Genomic DNA, 17,506 nt, shown 5'->3' with positions numbered 1-17,506 from the left:
TTATGAAGTTATGAAACTTCCCCTCAGCCAAAACGATTGCCCAGGGAAAAAATTATAGATTTACGAGACAAAAAATCGCCCATTAGATATACACAAGATGAATAATATCTCATGTTTAACCACTACAGAGACGCCAGAGTCCGCGGCATTGGCGGCAAACTTTAGAAGGTCTAGCCGAGGAAAGACTGCTTCAGGTGGGGTACATGAACGCCGAGCGTCCGGTCATCGCTAGATCAACTGGATAAAATTGTATAAATCTTTAAATAAACCACAGATTTGAGCTTTAAACAACTACATTCTCGCCTGAAAACCTCTTAAAACTACATTTCATGATACAGAAACAGTAGTATTATATGTCAACTGTATTAAAAAATGGCACTTCTTGTTGTCATTCTCCGTGGCGCTGCCTTGTCAGCTATCAATCAAGCTGTCACTCAAAGTTAACCACACCCTTATTGTCATATATTTTATATCTAAATACGATCTAAACTAACGAGTTAGAAAAAAAATCACCCCCCTCACAGTTGTCAGGCACTCGGAAGCTATCGAAAAATACAATAAAAGTCCATGGGACCAACTTGTAAAAACATGAATTTATGCTGTAAAAACGGACATTTTAACATGGGGGCTATGGACATTTGCTCCCTTTTGGGACCTTCCCCTGGCGGATTTTCGATGTATTGCAGTTTTTCGCACTTCCGGGTAGGCTTCATTTTTCAGATCAGAATGTTGCCGCTTGACTTGGAACCAGTTACTGTCAACTGCTGAGATCTTATGTGATGATAGTTTCACTAAGGTTTCACTTTAGTTTTTCAAAATTTTCATGCAAGCATCACACATTATAACATTTCACAACTTTACATTTTGATTGCCGATAAATTACACTGCAGTAGCAAAGCAAAAATGAATCAACAATGAATAAATGTTGGAATTTATTGATTAATTGATTTTATCACATTTACAAATTTAATAACATTATTCTTTTGTTAAAGGTGAATAAACATTAACACTGAAACAACCTCAGATCTATGTTTGCTTTATGTACAGCAGGATTCGATGCGATTAAATCATGTCTGTTTTGAATTCTTTCAATCAGAGATCATGTAGGGCTGCAATTAACATGGTTTTGAACTGAAAAGTCCAAAATCGCTGATTAAATAACTCCAAAACCAATATTACCATCTTCACTTATATATCAGTTTGATTTATACAAAAGTTTTTACTGAGATTATCAGAGGTTTAGATGTTGATGTTTTAATGAAAACAATACCAACATTATCACCATTATGATGGTTAGTGCTTGCTTTAGTTAGTATCTTGACCCTTCATTTCTTATACTTGTTTCTCTTCATTTTTTGTGTGTGTTTATAAAGTACTATCTTTTCAAAGATACCACACTAGACCAATCAGCTGTGAGCAGCGAGTTATATCTGATGCAATAAAGCCATTCCACCAGTATATCCTGCTTCAAATTAAACACTTCGAAGTCCTAGTGTGACAGGATATTTGCACACATATACACAGCAAAATCCCCAGTGTTAATTTAACACTCCGAGGCCCTGTCCACATGGACACTGGTATTTTTATAACCGTGACTTTTTTTTACGTGGTTCGGCCTTTCGTCCACACAACATTTTTGGAAACTCCGGCCAGGGTGAGCATTTTCAGAAACGCCGGTTGCAGTGCAGTGTATAACCGGGGGTTTTGCCTTGTGACGTCAGAGTGTGCGCCGCTGACTGCTTCTGATTGGCCAAGGTGACTTTACAATTTGTGGACTCATATAAACACTGAAGCAGTGTTAAAAGTAACACTGAAGCAGAGTTGAAGTTAATGAGATAATTAAGAAGTTAATTGAGTTATGGTTGACCATTATTGAAGACACCTGATGTTAACAAGCAGAATCAACAAACCAGAAAATCACAATTTGTGTGTCACCATTATAGTGGTCAGTGTTTGCTTTAGTTGGCATCTTGACCCTTCAGTTATTAACTTCAGATTTTTATGTGGCTGGGGTAACTGAGTTGTAACATACAGACAGACCACAGCAAAAGCAATCTTATGGTATTGATTGTGGTTTGAGCTAATTGTCGTGGAGTGACATGAATGCTGAGTTCAGGTTTCTTTACTGTGTACATAAATTAGGTGGAAAAAAGTTATCCAGCATTTTTGCCATAATATGACATGTTTTTTAAAGTTATTTCTGCACAAAGAAAAAATTATTTAGTCTAGAAACCCAGACATCAAGAATCAGCTTGAGCATCACAACAATGGTGACCATCAAAAAAGCATGTTGTAGCCAATAAAAACTCATCCATGGCTCCCATCATGCATTGCGGCATGAATAAATTATGAGCTGAACTGTCATTTTAACTTTTAATTCTAACTATATTTTATTTTTGCTGTTTTTATGTGAATCTAGTTTTGTGATGTTCAGAGTAGATCTGTTTATCTGAAAATGCTGTTTGTCACCGTTGTTGAGATTCAAACGCTGATTCTTGTTATCTGTGTCTAAAATTAAAACCCTTTAATAAAAACAAAAATCTGAATTATTTGCAAGAGATGCCTACAAAAATTATAGAAAATACAGACTGTTTCATTGATGAGTCAAAGCTGTTACACTCAATAATGATTGATAATCTTTGAGAAGAGTTCAGTGATTAAGGTCAAGCAATGACTACATTAAAACATAATCATCAACACATGAAGATTTTTGCTCTTGGCTTGACACACATATTTTAAATTTAAAAAGTCACAAGCCAAGATCCCAACTAAAGCAAACACCACTACTGACCACTATAATGGTGACACACAAATTGTGATTTTCTCCTTTGGTGATTCTGCTTGTTAACATCAGGTTTCTTCAATAATGCTCAATCATAATTCAATTAACTTCTTAATTATCTCATTAACTTCAACTCTGCTTCGGTGTTACTTTTAACACTGCTTCAGTGTTTATATGTGTCCACACTCAGAGTGTTAAATTAACACTGGAGATTTTGCTGTGTACCGTTGTATCTTTTTGCAATTATTTGAATGTATATATCCTTACAAATCTTCTCTGTGAACATGGTACTTTTTATGACACCATATATTTATATATAACAACATTAATATATCATCTGAGTACATACAACATTAAAAATCAGGGTCCAAAAAATAACACTTAATTAACACTTGCCATTAAATTAAATGCAGAAAAGAAAACAAATATATATATATATATATATATATATATATATATATATATATATATATATATATATATATATATATATAATCCCAGATTTATCTAAAATTTCTCTAGGGTTGTTTCTTCTCTGTGATATGAAATATTCCATACATGAAAAATGAAAATAAAATGGCTTTTCCAGGCTTCGATATATTTGTCATTTATATGAAATTAAATTAAATTAAATTAAACAGCTAAACAAATCACATAATCATAAGAAAACACAAAAATCTAAAGGGTAAATTGATGTGACACTGACAGGTTGTTAAATTGTCAATTTTGGACCCTGGTAAGCAGCAGCTGTACAGTCATTACTCAGGGCTTGTGTCCTCATGATATGGCAGTCCGTGATCACCGTTCGTATCATAATTATCATATGTTGGTTTCTGGAGCCACTCAGGTTCATATGTATTCGTGCTGTACAAAAACGCTTCCTCAATGCTTCCAGGCTTCAGTGTGTTTTCTCCTTCACCGTCCCCGTCCTGCACCTCCAGCTGGACCTTGGTGCGCTGGTACAACTCAGGACATTCTTCATACTCGTCCAGGAAGTCCAGCATCTTCTGGTCTACGGAGTAGATCTCGCCGTGGACGCGCTTGCCCTTACCAGGCACATTGAGCAGGAAGGGGTAGTTGTTTTTGGTGGCGATCACAAGTGGGTATGGCTCTACGGTTCGAGCGTGCGCGAGGAACTCGGCCTGACCGATGGTGGTGTTGATTATTATGGAGTGATTGGGCTGGCCTCTCTTCAGTGTGCCATAGATGAAGACATGATGCATGTTAACTGTGGGACACGAGAGACGAGATGCTTCATTAGCATTCAAGATTAACTCACTGACATTTACAGGTCTTTTATTTTTACAGAACTATGTTTTTTGCAGAAATGTGTAAACTGACAGCTAATTCACCATTGCTTGTTCATTTTTACACACACTGTATTGTCTTCTTCAAACACCACCACCACACATTCGTACATTACCCCCTCTTGCTCTTTCAAAGAAAATGTGAATGTTCAGTCTAAATCTAACACAGATAAATATGCTGTACAAATATACATGTATTTATACAGCACTGTTTAGGATTGTGATGATTGTCTTTGTTCAAAAATATTAGTGATATAATTCCTAATCATTACAATGACAAGTAGAAATGTTCTGCCCTTTTGCAACCCTAATGGCAAGCCATTTGCAAACTTAGCAGACATTACAACTATTCTGTGTCAAATATTTATGAAATAAACATGCGTCAGACATTTTCATTTTCACATAGCCGAAATTAAGCTGTAGGAAGCTCAGCACTTCAAAGAAAATAAATTAAAATAAATAAAATAAAAAAGGCCTTCTAGGCTTTCATACATTTTACACTTATACGCAAGCAAATAAAACATCTAAATAATTTCATTGTCATAAGAACAGAAATAAGTGTATAAACATTTTACATGACCCACTCAATATGTGTGATCTGACATATTTAAACAGTTATTTTTTCATTTTGCTCTCATGCCAAACAAAACATTTCATATGTGAAACATGTTTGAAGAAAGTGTAATTTCTGATAAAGGTCTTTACAAGGTCAGATGTTGAGGTCAAGTACGGTATAAACACACTCTCAACGATCTTTATCTAAAAGTTAAATTACAGCATCACAAATGTTCATGTCCTTTACACATAACTGACATTTTTAGTGTTTACATGTTCATTTTGGCAGAAATGTTTAAATTTATTTAAAAAATTTGATAACATATTAAATATGTTAATATATAGATCTGACAATTAGTCGTCCATCACACAATAAAAGCATGAAAAAATACAAATGTGCATATTAATGATAAAAATGTTCATGTTTTCAGATGGTGAAGTTTCAGGAGACTTTTATTCTATTCAAGCCACACTGTCATATGTTCATTTAAAGCTGCAAATGATCAAATATTATATCAATTTACATTAAACACTGATGATATGATGCATTAGATGCTCGATGATATTAAATTAGTGTTGATTATGTATCTCGCGTAAACACACAGCACATGCTAATAATAAACATCTAAACCAGAAGAAAACTGTTTCTCTTACCGATAATATAACGGACACTTTCATTATCCAAAGATCAAACTGTGAGTTTGAGAGAAAACAGGAACAAACTGCTAAAACAAGCTCAATAAACTTCAGCCAAACCTTACGTGTTTTACTTTAGGAAAATAAGGAAATGCGGGTCGTGACGTCACATGACAAGTGGGATGGGCGGAGTTTGCTATGAAGATACTTTCTGTTTGTATTTCAGTAGAAATGCAGTAAAGATCTGATCTTACAGTAGATTAAAGAAACTGAGCGTCGACAGAGAACTATACATAATAACACAGCAAAAACAGTGCAGATTAAAAGATTGTACACTCAAAAAATATTTTTTCGGTCTAAATTCAATTACATAACAAATTTCCATCCATTAAGATTATATAGTTTTTACATGAAATAAATCAATAAATTGAATGTGATTCAAATGCGTCAGTCATACGTGAATGACACAAGTAAGTTTTATGTAATAGTTCATAAAAAAGTCCCCACTTCTCAGTGTTCATGTGTTTCACACTACAGAGTTTTAAAGTAGCATTGAAGCAGCGCTGGAGTTAAGAAGATAATTATGTAATGATTGAGCATTGATGATGAACAGCTGCTGTTAACAAGCAGAATCACTGAAGACACAGCTTTAGATGAAATCAACTGAAGATTTAAACAACTCAACAAACAGCTTTACCAGCTTCACTCCTTACTAACCAGACTGACTAGATTTGGATCTTACAGAGATTTAGATGATGATGTTTTATTGTTTCGTTTGAAGTTACCATTGTGGAGATCAGTATTTGCTTTAGTTGGACTCCTGACGCTTGACTTTTGAACTTTTAGTTTAGATGTACTATACTGGCTGGATGTTCTGTATAACAACCAATACCTGATAATATTTTCTCTGGGTTTTTGAGTTATAACAAACATGTGTCAAAGACACATGGTTACAAGAACCAGAGAAAAAATAAACTAAAGCCTTATTCGGACGGGACTAGTTTTCTAAACTACGTTTGAGTTTCGATTCTTGCCACCTGACGTCTGTGATTTCCATGTACCAATTCGGACGGGACTAACATCTCTGTGTTTATTACAGAGGTGGGAGGGTCTGTTTTGTGCGTCTGGGCGTCACAGAGATCACACGCTCTGTATGCGTGCATTGCATATAGTCATTCGGATTGATGAACATTAGTATTAATACACAATAAATACTAAATGACTAGTATAGCAAAACCATGTTAATGTGTGATTTATTTAGTATAACTTGTTTTCCTTTTTTATTTTATTTTTTTTTTATTTTTGTAGTAGGCTAAACCCATGTTTAATTTTCATAATTGTACACCTGTAATTAAAACATTATGTAACTGAGTGCATAAATGAACGTGAGTAATCTTACCTGATGCTGATATAACAATAGCCAGTATTAACAGTTTACGTGATCTGGCTCTTGATTTTATTATTTTTTATTATTATTTCTTTCCTTGTAAAACTAGTCCCGTCCAAATAGGGCTTAAGACAAAAGTCAAGGGTCAAGAGCCCAACTAAAGCAAACACTGATCTCTAACATGGTTACTTCAAATGAAACAATAAATCAACATCTAAACCTTAGTTCATTCTCAATAAGATCTTCTGTTGGTGTCTGACAGAAATAAAGTCAGTCTGGTTATTAATAAGTGGAGCTGTTGTTGCTGTTTGTGGGGTTGTTTAATCAGATCTTGAGAGATTTCATGTATTTTATTTCAGTTGATTTCATCTAAGGCTGTGTCTGAAGTCAGTTGTAGTAGTTCTTGTGTTTCTCTTCTTTTCAGTGATTCTGTTTGTTAACATTTACATTTTTACATTTAATCATTTAACAGACGTTTTTATCCAAAGCGACTTACAAATGAGAACAATAGAAGCAGTCAGATCAACAAGAGAACAACAATAGAACAACAGTATACAAGTGCCATGACAAGTCTCAGTTAGTCTAGTACAGAACGCATAGCCAGGTTATATATATATATATATATATATGAAAGACAAGAAAAGTCCTAGTATTAGTTGGTTAAGTGCTGGTGAAAAAGATGAGTCTTTAGATGTTTGTTAAAAATGAGTAAAGAATCGGCTGTACGAATTGAGATTGGGGGGTCATTCAAGAAGCTGGGCACAGTCCATGAAAAAGTCAGTGAGAGTGATTTTGAACCTCTTTGGGATGGCACCACAAGGCGTTGTGCACTTGCAGAGCACAAACTTCTGGAGGGCACTTGCCAGTTGTCATCTTGTAGGCAAGCATCAGTACCTTGAATTTGATGCGAGCGACTACTGGTAGCCAGTGTAACATGATGAGTAGAGTAACGTGAGCTTTTTTTTGGCTCATTGAAGACAACCCTTGCTGCTGCATTCTGGATCAGTTGCAGAGACTTGATAGTACATGCAGGAAGGCCCGCCAGAAGAGCATTACAATAGTCCAGTCTGGAGAGAACCAGAGCTTGGTCAAGAAGTTGGGAGGCTTGCTCTGACTGGATGGGTCTAATCTTTCTAATGTTGTATAAGGCAAATCTGCAGGACCGGGCCGTTGTAGCAATATGGTCAGTGAAGCTTAACTGATGATCCATCACAACTCCTAGGTTTCTGGCTGTCCTGGAAGGAGTTATGGTTGACGAACCCAGTTGTATAGAGAAGTTGTGATGAAACGATGGGTTAGCTGGAACCACCAGAAGTTCTGTCTTGTTAAGGTTGAGCTAAAGGTGATGGTCATTCATCCAGCTAGAAATTTCATTCAGACAGGCTGAAATGCGAGCAGCTACCGTCGGGTCATCTGGTTGGAATGAGAGGTAGAGTTGGGTGTCATCAGCGTAGCAGTGATAAGAAAAGCCATGCTTCTGAATGACAGATCCTAATGACATCATGTAGATGGAGAAGAGAAGTTGTCCAAGTACTGAGCCTTGAGGAACCCCAGTAGCAAGTTGTTGTGACTTAGAAACATCACCCCTCCAAGACACGCGGAAGGATCTACCAGAGAGGTAGGACTTAAACCACAGGAGTGCGGTTCCAGAGATGCCCATCTTTCTGAGGGTGGACAGGAGAATCTGGTGATTAACAGTGTCAAAAGCAGCAGACAGGTCCAGAAAGATGAGTACTGAGGATTTTGAAGCTGCTCTTGCCAGTCGCAGGGCTTCAGTAACCGAGAGCAGGGCAGTCTCAGTTGAGTGGCCACTTTTGAAGCCAGATTGGTTGCTGTCCAGGAGGTTGTTCTGTACAAGGAACATACTGTAGAGAGCTGGTTGAACACAGCTTGCTCATGTGTCTTTGCAGTGAATGAAAGAAGGGATACTGGTCTGTAGTTTTCTAGAAGTGCTGGATTTAGAGAGTTTCTTAAGCAGTGGGCTTACCCGAGCCTGCTTAAATTCTGAGGGAAATTTTCCAGAGTGAAGAGAGGTGTTGATAATGTGAGTAAGTGAAGGTATGACTGAAGAAGAGATCGCTTGAAGAAGGTGAGTTGGGATCGGATCAAGTGGACAAGTAGGATAATTGGACAGGGCAAGTTTGGAAACGTCCATCTCTGAGAGTGGAGAGAAAAAGGAGAGAGAATGTGCATTGGTTATTGTGAAGTTATCCTCAGTCTGCGGTGTGGAGAATTGGTCACTGATTGTTCTTGTCTTATTTGTGAAGAAATCTGCAAAGTCGTCAGCTATAAGAGTCGATGGAAGAGGAGGTGAAGGTGGATTAAGAAGAGAAGAGAAAGTTTTGAAGAGTGTAAGAGCATCACAACAGTTGTTAATTTTGTTGTGGTACTAGGATGTTTTAGCAGTGAAGACATTTGCAGAGAAGGAAGAAAGGAGAGACTAATACAAACTGAGGTCGGTAGAGTTTCTTGATTTATACCATTTCCTCTCTGCAGCCCTGAGTTTAGAGCAATGTTCACAGAGAACCTCGGACAGCCAGGGGGCAGATGGGGTGGTGCGTGCTGGTCTAGACGACAGTGGGCAAAAGTTGTGCAAGCAAGAGGTTAGAGTGGAGCAAAGAGTGTCCGTAGCGCTGTTCGTGTCCACAGCTGAAAACTGAGAGAGTGAAGGAAGTGAGGATGAAACCACAGAAGATAGGCGAGATAGAGAGAGTGAGCGTAGGTTCCGTCGAAAGGTGACCTGTGCTGGATTGTGTGCCACTTGTGCTAGGATAGCAGTAATGAGGAAGTGGTCTGAGGTGTGCAGTGGAGTGAGTTGTCCATGGAGCAACAGCGCGTGTAGATGAGGTCCAGTTGGTTGCCTGATTTGTGAGTCGCTTTAGTAGACACTCGCTTGAGATCAAAGGAGGTGAGCAAAGTGTTGAAGTCAGCAGCCTGGGGTTTATCTAGGTGGATTTTGAAGTCGCCAAGCAGTACCAGAGAAGTACCATCTTAAGGAAAGTTTGATAGCAGCACATCCAACTCCTCCAAGAAGTTTCCCAATCGATCTGGGGGACGATAAATGACCACAAAGTGGATTTTAACAGGGTGGTTTACAGTAATGCCATATGAACCGTTACCTCTAGGTGATGGTTGAAGATCAAATTTCCATTCTTTTGATGTAAGGAGACCAGTACCTCCACCCCTCCCAGTCGTACGAGGAGTGTGGGAACAAGTGAAATTGGTGGAGAAGGCTGCAGGAGTGGCAGTGTCTTCAGGTGTGCTTCAGTTGAGACCGGAATGAGTAGCAATAGAAGAAATGAAGTCTGCTTTGTTAACAGCAGACTGACAGTTCCAGAGACCAACTGGAATAGAGAGCGTAGTAGTTGAGGTCAGAGGGACAGGCTGTAGATTTGTCAGATAGACCTTCCTTTGACGGACATTGCGTACTCTCTGAGTGTTAGTAGTGATAGTAGAGATCTGAAAGCACATAGTGACTACAAGTGACCTAAATAAGTATTTGAGAACAAGCTATACAAAAAAGTAAAGAAAGAGGAGAAAAGCAATACTCAAGAACCCTGCCTGCCGGTGTCCTTGCTCGGTGGAGTCGCGGTGAAACCTACCGATTTTATATTTGCCTGATTAACTGTGATTGAAGTCAGCTGGCCACGCCTCACTATTTAGCAGACCGAAACTTTGCAGTCCCGTGATAGGCAAACGCAAAACCAAGCGCCACTTGAGTACGTATTTACCAGGGTAAGAGACACAGTAATTAAACCAAACTTTCCTAACAACGACGATCACGCAGTAGTCTAATGAGAAAACGAGGCAAAACTTACAAACTGCTGTCCTTATATGTTGCTCGACTGTTTCTTCAGTCTGTTTCTTCAGACTGTTTAACAGCAGCTGTTCATCACTAATGCTCAATCAGCACTTAGTTAATCACTTAATTACTTGACTGCAGAGTTTTAAAACTTGCATGGTTTAAATCAAGGCAATCTGTTTACTCAAACGGTTTGAGTTAAGTTACTTGTCGGGTTTTACACTGTTCTGCTGCATCTCATCCAATGCCTCCTTTGCTAGTACCAAAACGTCATTTTAAAGCTGGTAACGGAGGCTTGAGCCATTAATAGCATTCTAATGCAGTTATTAATGAAGTTATTAGAAAGAGAGCGAGAGCGACAGAGACACAGATAGATATATATATAGATGGAGAGAGAGAGAGAGAGCGAGAGAGAGAGCTTGTGTGAATTAGGTTAATGTACCTCTATGCGTCTATAAAAACTCTTCTGCTGCAGGGTCTCTAAACAGTGCTGTTATTACATTGCCAGTGAGAAATGTCATGTGTAGCCTTTACGTTGCTACACTATCAGGCTAACAGATAAAATTGTCAGGCCAGCGCTGACAACACCTTTTTGTGCAAACTGCTTGTCCGTTGTTAGTTAAGTGATATAGAACTGTAATACAGTCAAGAGAGCTGCCTGGAACTACAATCGCCGTGCCTTTCCCAGAAAATAATTGCACACCTCAGAACGTTCGTCAGCCAATCAGATTCAAGCATTTAACGGCCCTGTAGTATAAACTTTGTTAGTTAATAAAAATACAGCTGTTCATTTTGTTCTTGTTATTTCACTACACAGTGCATTAACTAATGTTAACAAATACAACTTTTGACTTTAACTTAAGAACTGCCAGTGCGACTAACCGTGTTAAGAGACGTTTGTATTCTCGAAATATAATTGTAATTTATTTTTGTTCGTTGATAAATCAAGACCTAAACTTGCGATGGTGACAACGTCAGTAACCCCCACTATTCAAATGTTCTGAAGGTACTTTTAAAAGTAATTGAAAATAATATTCTTAATATCGTTAACCCAGTTTTTATAGGATTATGTTGCATTTATGACTGCCTTTTAATCTGTGATTAAAGATTATTTGGCTCGCCATCTTTTTTTTTCTTTTTTAACAGCCAGCTTTCACATTACCTTTTGGCATGAAAATGCAGGTTTTGCAGGCAGATGCTATTCATAAAAGCTAATTGCACAGGCTCATCTGCATAACAGCAGTCGGCGCTAGTACTCTTGCTTGGAACTATTTTTTCTTGGTGGAAGCTTTTGCATTTGTTTAGCTAATAATAAATTAAAACTTGATTCAAAATGGTGTACAATTTAATGATGTCCTTCTGATATCACACACTCACTCTTGTTTCATACAAACGCAGCTGCTGCCATTTTGTATGCTGTAATGGATTATAAAACAACAAACTGGTAAGGTTTTAAAACATTTTCTTTTATTGCCTTAATTATTTTTTGTGGTGAAATGTTGTGTAATAAGTGGTTTTGCACCATTTCTCTTAAACGACTGTCTTGTTTGATTTTGCCACTTGCTCTCAAAAGCAATATTTTATATCTAATTATTTACTTGTAAGTAGCTGTGTAATAAGCAGGATAATGTACATCCAGCTGGTTGTTATCTGAGAATAAATAAATTTAGGCTGATCACCCTGTCAGGGTTTATTCTGATATAATAACCAGCTGGATGTACATTATCCCTTACGTAACACATTCTTCCCTTATAGTTACACGTATGTTCTTTATAGGTACACTATAATTACAGAAACATACACATAAATTCAGTATACTTTTGTAGTTCTAAAGCATTACTGTGTCATCTTCAGTAATTTTAATAGTTTGATACTAATGTGGTCATTTGGATACCTTATTCAGCATTTATTTTGTACTGTGTCAAGTATACCGCACTAAATGGTTAAGGCTAGAAGAGATACAGCTGTGGATACTGGGCATGCGCACATCAATATAGCGTAATTTTTCTACAACAATTACTTTTTTGCATTATTGTAAGGGGTAGATTTGGGGTTGTGCTAGGTCTAGGCATTAATGAAACCCAATCTATTAGAAAATGTAACTTATTGTTAGTTTAAATATTCATACAATAAAAGGGTTTCATTTTACAATTTTTAAAGATGTGGTAGGAAAGTAACAAAAGTATGAGGATATAAAAATAAAATATATCAAATAGTAGCCTATAATTTACTTAAGCACTGTAATCATCAAAGTTTCACCCTTTTGGTCAGTTGGTAAAGTGGTCAGTGTGTGTGTGTGTGTGTGTGTGTGTGTACTTCTTTAATTATACATGTGCGGGCTAAATGTCCACAGTTAAATAATATGCCAACACACTAGTAATGACATTATACTGGTGCACACTGGTTAAAAAGGCTTACAAATCAACCAAATTATGTGTTTATTCTAAGCCTAGTGTGTTTAGCAGACGTGTCTGTGATGGGTAAGTTTAGGGGTAGGGTTAGAGGGCATAGAAAATATAATTAACCTGATAGAAAACCAATAGACATCTATGCAATGTCCTCACTAATATAATGAAACAAATGCATGTGTGTTTGTATCTTACCTTGCAGTGGTGCAGTGTGTCCTAAATGAAGAATAAACTGTTCTTCATGCATATCCATTGTCTCTCACTCCCGGCTCACAGCAGTCTGATAAATCAGACAGAACAGGGGGAGACACCAGCTGTGTCCCACAAAGAGAAGACTGTCCTGGACAAACAGGCTCACAGAAACCCCCGTCCAGTAGCAGAAATACCGACAACATCCATTTCTACATGAGAGAGCAACCAATGAAGATGAAGAATAAAAAAAGACTGAGAGAAGAGAGGAGAAATCAGAATGATACATGAAATAGAGGAGAGCAGACAGTGTGTGAGTGACATCTGTCTGAACACATGCTGTAATCACACACTAAATCACTGTGTTGTCTAAATGTACGATCAGCTAAATAAATATTGTAATCTGGTTCTCTCAGTCCTAACTCTGAAATATAATGATATAACATGACAGAGAGTGACCATGTATAAAGATTTATTGAAGAAAACCAGTAGCCCAGTATTAAACTGTGCAGCTTTCATAATAAAGAGACATTTTCACCTGATCTGATGCTTGATTGTATAAACTTGTTAAATCATCTAAACCAACAACATATATCTTAGACCCTATTCCATCTAAGCTCCTAAAAGAGGTGCTTCCAGAAGTCATAGATCCTCTTCTGACTATTATGAATTCCTCATTGTTATTAGGATATGTCCCCAAAACCTTCAAACTGGCTGTTATTCAGCCTCTCATCAAAAAAACACAACTTGACCCCAAAGAACTAGTTAATTATAGACCAATCTTGAATCTCCCTTTTCTGTCCAAGATACTAGAAAAGGTAGTATCCTCACAATTATATTCCTTCTTAGAAAAAAATGGTTATCTGTGAGGATTTCCAGTCAGGTTTTAGACCGTATCATAGTACTGAGACAGCTCTCCTTAGAGTTACAAATGACCTGCTCTTATCATCTGATCGTGGTTGTATCTCTCTATTAGTTTTATTGGATCTTAGTGCTGCGTTTGACACTATTGACCACAAAATTCTTTTGCATAGGCTAGAAAACTTTGTTGACATTAATGGAAGTGCATTGGCATGGTTTAAATCGTACTTATATGACTGCCATCAATTCGTATCAGTGAATGAAGAGGTATCATATCGATCACATTTGCAGTATGGAGTACCTCAAGGCTCAGTACTAGGACCACTACTCTTCACGCTTTACATGTTACCCTTGGGAGATATTATCAGGAAACATTGTGTTAGCTTTAACTGTTATGCTGATGATACTCAGCTCTATATTTCTTCGCGGCCTGCTGAAACACACCGATTTGAAAAACAAATGGAATGCATAGTCGATATAAAAAAACTGGATGACGAGTAATTTCTTACAGCTAAATTCTGAAAAAAGAGAGGTGTTAATTATAGGAGCTAAAAACTCTGCATGTAATAACCTAGAACACTGTCTAAGACTTGATGGCTGCTCTGTCAATTCTTCGTCATCAGTCAGGAACCTAGGTGTGCTATTTGATAGCAATCTTTCCTTAGAAAGCCACGTTTCTAGCTTTTGTAAAACAGCATTTTTCCATCTCAAAAATATATCTAAATTACGGCCTATGCTCTCAATGTCAAATGCAGAAATGTTAATCCATGCATTTATGACCTCAAGGTTAGATTATTGTAATGCTTTATTGGGTGGTTGTTCTGCACGCTTAGTAAACAAACTACAGCTAGTCCAAAATGCAGCAGCAAGAGTTCTTAATAGAACCAGGAAGTATGACCATATTAGCCCAGTCCTGTCAACACTGCACTGGCTCCCTATCAAACATCGTATAGATTTTAAAATATTGCTTATTACGTATAAAGCCTAATGGTTTTGCACCTCAGTATTTGAATGAGCTCCTGTTACATTATAATCCTCCACATCCGCTGCGTTCTCAAAACTCAGGCAATTTGATAATACCTAGAATATCAAAATAAACTGCGGGCGGCAGATCCTTTTCCTATTTGGCACCTAAACTCTGGAATAACCTAGCTAACATTGTTCGGGAGGCAGACACAGTCTTGCAGTTCAAATCTAGATTAAAGACCCATCTCATTAACCTGGCTTACATATAACACACTAATATGCTTCTAATATCCAAATCCATTAAAGGATTTTTAGGCTGCATTAATTAGGTAAACCGGAACCGGGAAAACTTCCCATAACACCCGATGTACTTGCTACATCATTAGAAGAATGGCATCTACACTAATATTAGTCTGTTTCTCTCTCATTTCGAGGTCACCGTAGCCACCAGATCCAGTCTGTATCCAGATCAGAGGGTCACTGCAGTCACCCGGATTCAGTACATATCCAGACCAGATGGTGGAACAGCACCTAGAAAGGACCTCAACTGCCCTGAAAGACAGCGGAGACCAGGACAACTAGAGCCCCAGATACAGATCCCCTGTAAAGACCTTGTCTCAGAGGACCACCAGGACAAGACCACAGGAATCAAATGATTCTTCTGCACAATCTGACTTTGCTGCAGCCTGGAATTGAACTGCTGGTTTCGTCTGGTCAGAGGAGAACTGAGCCCCTGAGAACTGAGATCTGGCCCCCCAAATGAGCCTGGTTTCTCCCAAGGTTTTTTTCTCCATTCTGTCACCGATGGAGTTTCGGTTCCTTGCCGCTGTCGCCTCTGGCTTGATTAGTTGGGGTCACGTCATTTACAGCGATATCTTTGACTTGATTGCAAAAGAATGCACAGACACTATTTAAACTGAACAGAGATGACATCACTGAATTCAATGATGAACTGCCTTTAACTGTCATTTTGCATTATTGACACACTGTTTTCCTAATGAATGTTGTTCAGTTGCTTTGACACAATGTATTTTATTTAAAGTGCTATAGAAATAAAGATGACTTGACTTAAAAGTAACTTTCACTTCCAACCTCATCAAATAAGCTTGATTCAATAATTATTAATTTGGATATTTGATTTAGATGTTACTACATGCACATTTTAGGTTATCTGACTGTAAAGTAGAAAGAGTAACATGAAATGATGATGTAGCAAAAAAAATAAATGATATGAATCACTGAATTATAGCTTTAGCTAACATAATTTGTTACATAAAACTCAATCATGTTAAAAAAAGAAAATGGCAATAAAACTAATTCAGAAATACATAGTATCAGTGTTGCACAAAACTCATTTAACAATTATTTTAACTATGATATTGAACAAAGAGAAAAATGCTGATCTACAATCCAGCAGGATGAAACTGAATCTGTGGATGCTCTGATACAGTGACAACATCTACAGTAGGGGGAATAAGATCACACAAAATTAATAGCCCAGAGTGTTTCTACAGACCATCACCTTTTATTCTAAAAATAAATATAAAATAAGACTGTTGAGAGCTCAAATAAAACCAACTCCCATGCAATTATGGTGCAAAAGTGAAGAGCCAACACAGCAAATAAAAACTTTATGACTCAAAGGGAAAAACACTCCTATGCAGGTTTGACCAAATTTTATGTTAATTCTACTCAATATCACAATATGATTTCCATATCAGTTACATTGAATGACACTGAATGACACTGAAACGCAGAATATATCTTGCAAATTCAAATTCACAGCACTCTGCATTTAATTAGCTATTTGATTATTAATATCCATGTGAACTGTATGTCAAATTTGATTAATTCATTTTCGTGCAATGGTGACTTTCTGAAAAGTGGGATTCTTTGGTAATTATGACTCTATATCTTACAGTAAAAATGTAATTACTGGAAATGCAACTACATAACTGCAACTTTGTATCTCACACTGCACATTTATATTACAAGCTGATTTTATCTCACAATTGCAACTCTATTTCTTGTACTTCTGACTATTAAATGACACAATATCAAGAAAGTTGCAATTGTAAGATATAAAATCGCAATAACTTTTTATTTTCTTTCCTGTGTCTCTGCACTGAAAAAAATAAGTAAATTTACTTAATTTTTATTTGGCAAGTTTTTGCACAAGCATTTTTCAAGTAAATTTAACACATTTGAAAATTAAGTAAATCTACTTAACTAAGTTAAGTAAAAATAAAAAAAACTAATAAGTACATGTAACTTGACCTGTTAAATTTTATTGAGTAAATTTAAATTAAATAATATTAAATTAATGTATTTAGCAGACACTTTTATTCAAAGCGTCTTACAGTGCATTCAGGCTAACAATTTTCACCTATCATGTGTTCCCAGGGAATCAAACCCCCAACCTTACGCTTGATAATGCAATGTTCTGCCACTTAAGCTACAGGAACACTTCAAGATCTTGTGAAAAATAAGTGCTTAGTTAAGTAGATTTACTTAATTTCCAAAGTGTTAAATTTACTTGAAAAATGCTTGTGCAAAAACTTGAACAAAAAAATTAAGTTAATTTACTTATTGTTTTTTTCAGTGTGTGGTTCT

The 17,506-nt window shown here is 36.9% G+C and overlaps 1 protein-coding gene across 1 annotated transcript; it reads right to left on the bottom strand.

The window, feature by feature from the left end:
• Window positions 1-3,311: 3,311 nt before the first annotated feature.
• LOC132143224 (gamma-glutamylaminecyclotransferase C-like) lies at window positions 3,312-4,015 on the bottom strand. The gene has a single exon (XM_059553362.1). It carries the CDS (start codon window positions 4,003-4,005, stop codon window positions 3,541-3,543), a length of 465 nt encoding a protein of 154 aa, XP_059409345.1. The 5' UTR covers window positions 4,006-4,015; the 3' UTR covers window positions 3,312-3,540.
• Between the last annotated feature and the right edge of the window lie 13,491 nt (window positions 4,016-17,506).

The sequence above is a fragment of the Carassius carassius genome, chromosome 7 (assembly GCF_963082965.1).
Source record: "Carassius carassius chromosome 7, fCarCar2.1, whole genome shotgun sequence".
NCBI lineage: Eukaryota > Metazoa > Chordata > Actinopteri > Cypriniformes > Cyprinidae > Carassius > Carassius carassius.
The sequence above is the reverse complement of the archived record's forward strand: the minus strand, read 5'-3'. Positions and strand labels throughout refer to the sequence as shown.

What these genes read in the sequence shown, in the direction of transcription:
- LOC132143224 (XM_059553362.1), bottom strand. Translation starts at nt 4,005, where the DNA reads ATGCATCATGTCTTCATCTATGGCACACTGAAGAGAGGCCAGCCCAAT.